The sequence below is a fragment of the Wasmannia auropunctata genome, unplaced genomic scaffold, assembly GCF_000956235.1.
Source record: "Wasmannia auropunctata unplaced genomic scaffold, wasmannia.A_1.0 LD336085.1, whole genome shotgun sequence".
NCBI classification, from domain to species: domain Eukaryota; kingdom Metazoa; phylum Arthropoda; class Insecta; order Hymenoptera; family Formicidae; genus Wasmannia; species Wasmannia auropunctata.
Window position 1 is genome coordinate 3,347,795 of NW_012026805.1, and position 8,738 is coordinate 3,356,532.

General features: G+C 35.8%; 2 protein-coding genes across 3 annotated transcripts in view; both read left to right on the forward strand.

Annotated features, from left to right (window-relative positions):
* Nucleotides 1-8,245, forward strand: part of LOC105448518 — an 18,700-nt gene extending 10,455 nt beyond the window's left edge. The window contains 10 exon segments of the mRNA XM_011687164.1: nucleotides 1,327-2,623; nucleotides 3,063-3,231; nucleotides 3,530-3,727; nucleotides 3,893-4,267; nucleotides 4,978-5,301; nucleotides 5,481-5,646; nucleotides 5,740-6,202; nucleotides 6,288-6,888; nucleotides 7,235-7,610; nucleotides 7,716-8,245. Of these exon segments, the coding sequence (XP_011685466.1) occupies nucleotides 1,327-2,623; nucleotides 3,063-3,231; nucleotides 3,530-3,727; nucleotides 3,893-4,267; nucleotides 4,978-5,301; nucleotides 5,481-5,646; nucleotides 5,740-6,202; nucleotides 6,288-6,888; nucleotides 7,235-7,610; nucleotides 7,716-8,015 (4,269 nt within the window). The 3' untranslated portion in view covers nucleotides 8,016-8,245.
* LOC105448519 (histone-lysine N-methyltransferase eggless) overlaps nucleotides 1-8,738 on the forward strand; it is a 43,958-nt gene that overhangs the window by 22,984 nt on the left and 12,236 nt on the right. The window lies entirely within an intron of this gene.

Genomic DNA, 8,738 nt, shown 5'->3' on the forward strand with positions numbered 1-8,738 from the left:
TGTGCTCTTCCGATCTTTAGCATGTGTGTTTTAATCGTGGAAAAGGAAATTTTATTCTATGAGATTAATACGAAGTAATTAGTAACCAACAAATATGGTACTTTTGTCGATAAAACAGACGGCTTTAGCATCCTCTTAACTATTGGTTGATATTATCATCCGCGCGCACGTGAGCGCCGCGCCGAGGGGAGGGCAATTATTAATAATAGTTAATTCATGACTCATTTCTCGGGAACTGCTGGATGTTGGACTAATCAATTCTATTTATTATATATGCAATATTCAATAAAAATTAAGCTTAAATGAAATTAATAAATATCTCAATATCTCTTACTTTCTCGATATTTCCAAATATTATTTGCAAGAAATTTTATTCAATTATTTTACAAAGAACTTCAGTATTAATATTTCTAGTAAATCGGAATAATGAGAGAGTAAGAAAATAATAAAACATTTGTAGGCTTGTATTGAGAACAAGATTATTTTGAGCATTTCTTGGGAAGATAACCAGAGAAAGATTACCAGAATTCAAAATCCACTATAATTTAAAACCAAATGATAAAAGATGTATATTAAATTTTTTGAAATGATTTTCTGTTAAAATCTGCTAGTATTTCAATATATTACAATACATTGATGTTTAGTCAAATCGAGCTATTTATTCTAATTCTAATATGTGGAGAAAAAAAACAATGACCACTCAAGGAATAATCGTATAAATACAAATTTAAAAACAAGTACTAATTGAATATTTGCACGGTCAGATGAGCGCAAAATATGAAAATAAGTTTGTTTTTTCTTGTTGCACAGGATTACAGAATAGAATTTTCTTTCCTTTTTTGTCACATTTCAAACATTTATAACTATTTTATTTTAAATACAGAAAATGTACATTAGTTCAGCTATTAAAAAACAGATCAAGAGGCAATTAATCGTCTGAGATTTTTCATCCTCACTCTAATATTTTCCAAATACTGAATCAATTTCTGAAATAGATCCTATTATTATGGAATATAATGCAAGCATGCGCATAAACATATAATTAAGATGAGAGAAGACACTGATCTGGTATGAAAAATCGGAAAATATTATTTTGAATAAAAAGACATATTAAAAATGAAATCGATGAAATTTTTGTCAATTTTAATATAACTTTTTAAGCTAATGTCCTTTTTGGATATACATATTTATGAATAATCTTATTGAATATATTATACTTAAATATATTATTACATAGTATGTAAAATATCCATTAGTATGTACATACATATTTATTTAAATCCTTTAATTCCTTTATTTAAATAATTATTTTGTTTTGTTTTGTAGGATGTAGAAGTGTCTAATGAGAGCAGTTCTTGTAATTCTCTACTCCGTGAGAAAAGAAAGAAAGAAATGTTAATTACGATAGACGAGCTATCGAGTCCCATGTCTGGGATACCTTTACAATTAACAAAGTTACGTGATACTAAACATGCCAGTGAAAAGGTGGAGAATATTTTGAACAAAGTACAGCTGGAGGACAAAGATTCCGTTCATAACTTTGACATTAAAACCGCTGATAATTTGTTCGACGACATTTCAATAACTGAACCGTGCCCAAAGTTACATACCTCAGGACGTATGGATATTTTTGCGGAGTACGGATCAGAGAAATCGTGTGATAAACAGCATGCTGCAGGTTTCAATGTAGGCTCGGCAACGCATACGAAAGACGATGAAGCGAATGAAGTAAAGAACGCACTTAAACTTATTCCCAAGCAGCTCTTGATTCGTCGTACTAACGAACAAGCGAAACCGAAACGTATTTTGGAAGCGCCATTACAGGATCCCGCTGAGCATGCAGCAGCCCTATTGACAATACAGAAGAAGTTGTTAGAGTCACACGCGTTGAAAAATGATATCAAAGAGTATCCAAACGAGGCGCAAGCTGATCATTTTGACCAGAAATGCGGTAGTAGAGACGTAGCAGCGAGCAACAGCAGAACCGACAATTCATTAGACACAACGGAATTTTCTGTGGTTTCCAAATCGTCAGTAGTAGCGATACGACAATCGAGATCCCCGGCATCGGAGAAGGCGGTCTCCGTTCGATCTGAGCAGTCTGAGAACTATGACAGAGAAAGCAAGAACGACGACGCGAAGAAATACAAGACTAATCGAAATCCAAGCGATACTAATGTCCCGAACGTACGATCTCCCGTGCGGGAGCAGAGGAAGAAAAGTCCCGGCAAGAAAGAAAGTGAGAAACGATATTCGCATGATAAGGATAAGAAGGAAAGAAAATCTGACGATGCGGAGAAATCCGAAAGAAGGGATAGCAGAAGTTCCAAAGCGGACTTTGCAGATAGGAGAAGATCGAGTCCTTCAGGACGAGGAAGAAGGAGGAGAAGCAGAAGTCCATATGTCTCATGGGAACGACAAGGAAGCGGGAGTAGAAGTCCTGGCCACAGCTGGAGCAGAAGTCGTAGTAAAAGTCCAAAGAGGAAGGACGAAGCTACTACCAGTACGCGAGACAGAGATAAGAAAAGAGAGAGATATGACGATGAACGATCAAGTAGATCGAGGACAGATGAGAGAAAAGAGAGATATACGCGATCTCCACCGCGATTCGGTTACAACGAGGGTAAAAAAGTTAAAATGATTATTTTCCTATACAGGGTGTCCCGAAATTCGCGAATCAGAATATCAGCAAGAAAGTTTTCGAAAAATTACGTAAAAATGTTATTTGTAAATTTTTAATTTAAGCAGTAGTTTTTGAGATATAAGAATTTAAATTTAGCCTATAGATTACGATTAAACGGAAACATGTCTGTGAGCGCATTGATAGTATTAGTGGTCGCGCACTTCACGCGAGTACTTATCTATAATTGGCTAAATTTAAACTCTTATATCTCAAAAACTACTGCTTAAATTAAAAATTTACAAATAACTTTTTTACTCAATTTTTCGAAGACTTTCTCGCCAAGATGATATTTTGATTCGCGAATTTCGAGCCACCTTTCGAGACACCCTGTATAAACATGTATTTTTTTATATATTATTAAATATTAATTTATTTATAGATAACTTTAAAAAGCACAGTATCGCATCTTCTAAGAGCAATCGTGATGATTGGGGTAGAAGAAGACATGACAATATGGATAGAGAACACGAGAAAGATACTAGATCGTATGATCCAATGGAAATTTTGAGGGAAAGAACAGGGGAATCTGAAAAATACAGAGATAATAGGAATTCACTTGACTTTTGTATTTATATGTCTAAATTTTTCATGTATTTGCATTTATTGATTACTTGTTACAAAGATAATAGGATAGGGTATTAAACTATATTATTATGTTACACACAATGAAATTGAGATTATGAATATCCATATAATAAATCTATTATAAATAATGTTTATTATGAATATATAACTTTCTTGTGAATAATAATTTATAAGGATGTTATAAACATATAATATATATAAATTATTAATATATTAATATATGTAATTTATAAGAACATTATTATAAATAATGTTGTTTAGATTTCACACAGAAGAATTGGATCATACATTGTGGCAATATGAAAGCAGTACTATTTTACGAGATGGTAACGAATCCATGGATTCGTACACCGCCGGACAAGATTTGCCTCTTGAATATGACGATCGATCGTATTATAGAGAAGGAAGTCTGGACAGAAATATGATACAATCTTCGCCTCAATCAAAATATAGGAGAAGGTACTCATAGACTTCTATATATTAAGTAGACACGATGAAATGTAACATCGATAAAACGTTCTTGCGAAATCTTTGTCGATAATTACAACAAGTAATTCATGAACATTAAGTGTACAATTTTATTTATACAAGAGACATTTAATGTTTTTCATTCAATTCGAACAGACCTAATGCAAGAAGGGAACGGCAATGGGAGAAGGACAAAGACCCTTCGGATTTAGATCGTCCAGGACACAGATTGCGAAATCGAACACCACCGCGTCTACGGTATTCGCCTGTGCGTCAGGCTCCAGAACGGTTTCGACGAAAATCTAGATCGCGCTCAAGATCTTGGTCACCGCTGAGATCGCGAACACGATCTAGGTCAAGGTCGGGATCGCGTTCTAGATCGACGTCGAGGACAAGACCGAGGATGAGATCGCAATCGAGATCGAGAAGCAGGTCTCCATTTGACATAAGATCGAGAGACAAATCTGCTTCTATGTCAAGATTAAGAAGCCCGGAACATTCGTTCAGGATGTCCGAATTACGATCTTCCAGGTATAATTTGATTCAATTTTAAAGCTCCCGCCTAGTCACCATATTGGAATTGTGATGAGCGAGAAACGGCGAGAAATGACACATAAAAATTTCTTGCGTGTTATTTTTAAATAAACTGGATTTGGATAAAACAAAAAACTGGGATTGCTTTAAAAAACTTGTAAAATTGGATGGAAACTATTCTTTTCCTCCCTGATAGTCAGTAAATAGTCGTAAAAAGCATCTAAAGTGAAGCCTATTCAAGCAAGAAAACTCACGATTTGACAGCTGTTGAAAGGAGTGAGAAATATGCTTTTATGTATAAAATTCAATAATAACTTTAGTTTCCATCCATTTTTGACTTTGATGAGTACGAGACAAGTCACATTTTCACAATTAAGCGTATAATAAAACGAAATGGCACGCAAGACAAAATTCGCCGTCAACACTTTTCATAGTAGGTCCGTTATTTTCTTCACATTCGATTGTGATTATTCAATTTTTACCGATATCGGCATACAACATATTGTGTAAAATTATCACGGTTTACGACTTAACACCGGCATATTATAGAACGGGCCTAGTATGACAAATAGATTTCTAATTTCTATCGCGATATAGTGTCGCCACCGTCAACGCGGAGTTCGTGGCTGACTAGGCAGGAGCCTTAAATATAAACTTTGTTATATCCCTCATCACTTGTGATGAAAATCTGTCAAATTTTAATGTAGATCTCCCTCGCCCGGAAGGAGTAGGATAAACGAAATGGGAAGGGAGAGAACGGACGATGACGAAAACAAAAAGTTTAACGCTTGTGGTGAAAGGGGTAGGCGTATAGAGACTATTGTACAGTCAGGGATTATGCCGGGAACAACCATCTTGGACTCAGAAATGAGTATTAATAGCAGTATGGATGCAGCTGTTGCGAACTTCCAATATCCAAATGAAATCGAAGGTGGAAATGAATATTATTACACAGAGAATAATTTGACTTACCCTCCTTGTATAGATGAGTCATCTACGAGCTCACCGAAGCGTTTATCTCTTGATGATAGGTAAGGATTTATGTCATGTCTTAAGAGTATTCAATTTATTATATAATTTTGTTATTTTGTCTTACTTGTTATATTTGTATTCTGTACTAATATTGTATTAATCTTATATTATTCAGAATAAACAACCATAATCAGCACTATATGCAATGTAATGATCACGTCTAATATATTCTTTACAGATTAGAATTAGAATTAGGTATTAAAAAGCAACACAGCAAGGATTCTATTGGTGTAACTTCAGAATATTCTTCTAATTTCAATCCCAATGTTATTGCGTATCCGTCTCCGCCTCCGCAACAGCAACAACAACAAATGATGTACAGACAGCAGCCTACAGTTGTACAGGTATTTGACATTTATGATACCGTATTATATATTTCTTATTTATTTAATTGCTAAAAGCAATTTATTAAATATTATTCCTTACGTTCTTGTCAGGTTGGAAATGTTCTACAAGTAGTTCCTGCTGATTTCAATGGCATGCCATCGGCACGTCGCGAGGTATCTGTTGCAACTGCGACCCCGCCCGTTCGATCCGGATCCAGTCAAGTGGTCCGCGTAGGTAACGTCCTCCAAGTAGTACCCACGTCACTAGATTGGAGCAGCAGCAGTAACGGCGGCGGCCAGTCTTCGTCGACTGCAGATCAATCAAGTGGGGTTTTATATTCTTCAGCACACTCACCCTCGGCGCCCTCAGTCCCCATATCGGTACCCGTCCCTGTCCCGGTTCCATTGCCCGTGCCACCAGCCTTACCCGCCGCGACGAATACTCTTGTCCCCGTCGCGACTATGTCACCCGCTACTCCACTGCCTCTATCATTGCCGGTACCTGTTCCTGTACCAGTCCCAATTCCCCCCACGACAGCAGCAACGTTCCCGAGGAATGAGGTTCAGCCACAAAGTATGTATATTTCTGTTGCTCATATTTGTAACTTTTACCATCTAAAAATATATGAATCTCAACGAACAAATTCCTCACGTTGCAGAAATAGTTCAACCTGTGTACAATTACGAAGCTATACTCGAGACGCGCCGTAAGGAGCAGGAAGAGCGTAAACGGTTACGCGAATTACGCAGAAAAGAGAAAGAACGCAGGAGGATAGAACGGATTAATCGACGAGCTTTGCGATTACTAGAAAAGAATAATACATCGCGACAAACGAGCGGAATCCTGTTAGATCACCGCAAAGGTGCGATTGTGGATCCGTCAGTGCTGAAGGCATTGAAAGAAGGAGACGAACAAGCTGAATCTTCATCAGCCAATCCTGTAAAAGAGGAAGAGGAGGTGGTGACATCTATTAAAGAAGAAGACGAAGACGCCGCCGCAGACGAAGAAGATGATGATGAGGATGAGATTGAGGCTGAGGTGGAAGATGACGAAGAAGAGGAAGAAGAAGCAGAGGATGAAGATGAGGATGATGATGACGATGAGAAACCATTACAAATGATTAATCAGCGAATTGAAATTGATGAAGCGACAGCAGCGTCTGATGCGATTAAAGATCAGGCGGAAATTGAAAGTAGGAAGGAATGGCCGGAATTGCCACCTCCGCCATTAAAAGGCATATTGGTTGTACCGGGATTTAGGTTTGTCGATGTCTTCTAGTTAACCTGAATATTTTCTAATTAAAGTCTATAGTCTTCTAGTGATAGTTTAAATATCTTCTAGTTAGTCTGAATATTTCCTAAAAATAGAACTTTTACAGATTTAATATTTATTAAAAATTAGTAAGCAAATCATCTTTTACATAATCCCATTGTGAGTAAAAGAAACATTTTGCAAGTTATCTCATTAAATTTAAATTGAAAGCAATTAGGCTCTCAAGAATAAATCAGAGATAACATAGTTGCCAAGGCGACCCAATTATCTCATTAAGACTCAATATATTATATTTAGCTTGTACCGTGCATCAATAAGTGGATTTTTTTACAGAAGAGACGCTATTCCCAATGGTAATTTGGATGATTTATCGGATGACAACATCAAAGGTAGCGATAAAGATGAAGAAATAGATAAAAATAATGAATGCGACAAAGACGTGGAGTCTGATGCCAAATCCGGTAAATCAAATTTAGCAAAATTGGCAAAGAGGAACAAAAAATCAGTTCAGTTTGCTGATGGCGTGAAACCTGGTGAGGGGACTAGTCCCAGTGGTGGCGAAGGTGATATGCCTTCACCGCCTCCGCCGAAGAGTGTAGCTTTCCGCGAAGGATTTGGAGATTTGAGAAGGGATAAGATTTACAGTTCTCGAAAGAGCAGAAAGCAGGAGAAAAGAGCAAGACCACCAAAGACAAAAAAAAAGGTCAAGGTATGTCATTATTGTTTTCTCTCGTTTAGAAAAAGAAGCTCAGATTCCAGGGATATCTTTCAATTGCATTATGTGAAATATACTTTCTTTTTTATATTTTTATAGGTAAAGATAATCAAGTTGAAGAAACCACGCATTACTCCATTGACAGCTATGATGATGGATGATTCTGACGAAATGGACGACCGTTCGCCACCTCCGCCACCCCCTGGTTCTCCACCTCCGCCTCATCTCTGGCCCAGTTATCTTTCAATCTACAATACAACGGTTCGAGCCGTTGAACAACCACAAACTACGACGACAACCTTGACATCTGTTCAAGCTCCACCACCACCGACTCCGTTGCCTCTTCTAATCCCGCCTCCTCCGCTGAATTATACTATCCAACCTTGCAGTAAATCTTAAATTAACGCTAGTCGTAGCGTCCATTTTGTAAGCCATTTTTTTTCTTATAAAACATAGTAAAATATCTGTGCGCTGGAAATTATATTAGGCTGTAAAAGTGAGAACTGTACATTGGTCTCGAAGTTGAGACTTCAATAATGATAAAAGTTAAAATGATACCGGAGAATATATTATCAATTGATGTTGTAAATATCCTCGCAATATATAATTGTTTTTTTTTTTCGACCAAACGATCGTGATCTTAATCTGATAAATCTTAACCCATTGCGTCCGTAACTTTTAAATAACTTTATATTAGTAATCTATTTCGTATATTTTCGATATCGAAAATCGTGGAATATATAGAATGTCTTTGAACTGATGGTATAATAAAAAAGATAATTTTATAGTAATAAAAATTAATGAAAAATAAAAATTTAAAAATTAAATTTTACACCTTTTTAAACTTGAATTATTTTTAGTGTCATTGTGTGCGTCATATGTCTATCATCAAATTTCTCTCGTAAATGATTATTAAAATTAACGTAATAAAGAAAATATTTTACGTAACATGTTTTAAATGATACAATATTTTATTTAAAAAAAGGAAAATAATTTTACTATATACATTTACATATAATCTTTTCAATATAACTTATATAATTTTAAATTACTTTATTGTAAATAAAGTAATTTATGTATAACATGCTTTATTATTATACTAATTAACAAATAAGTAAAAAC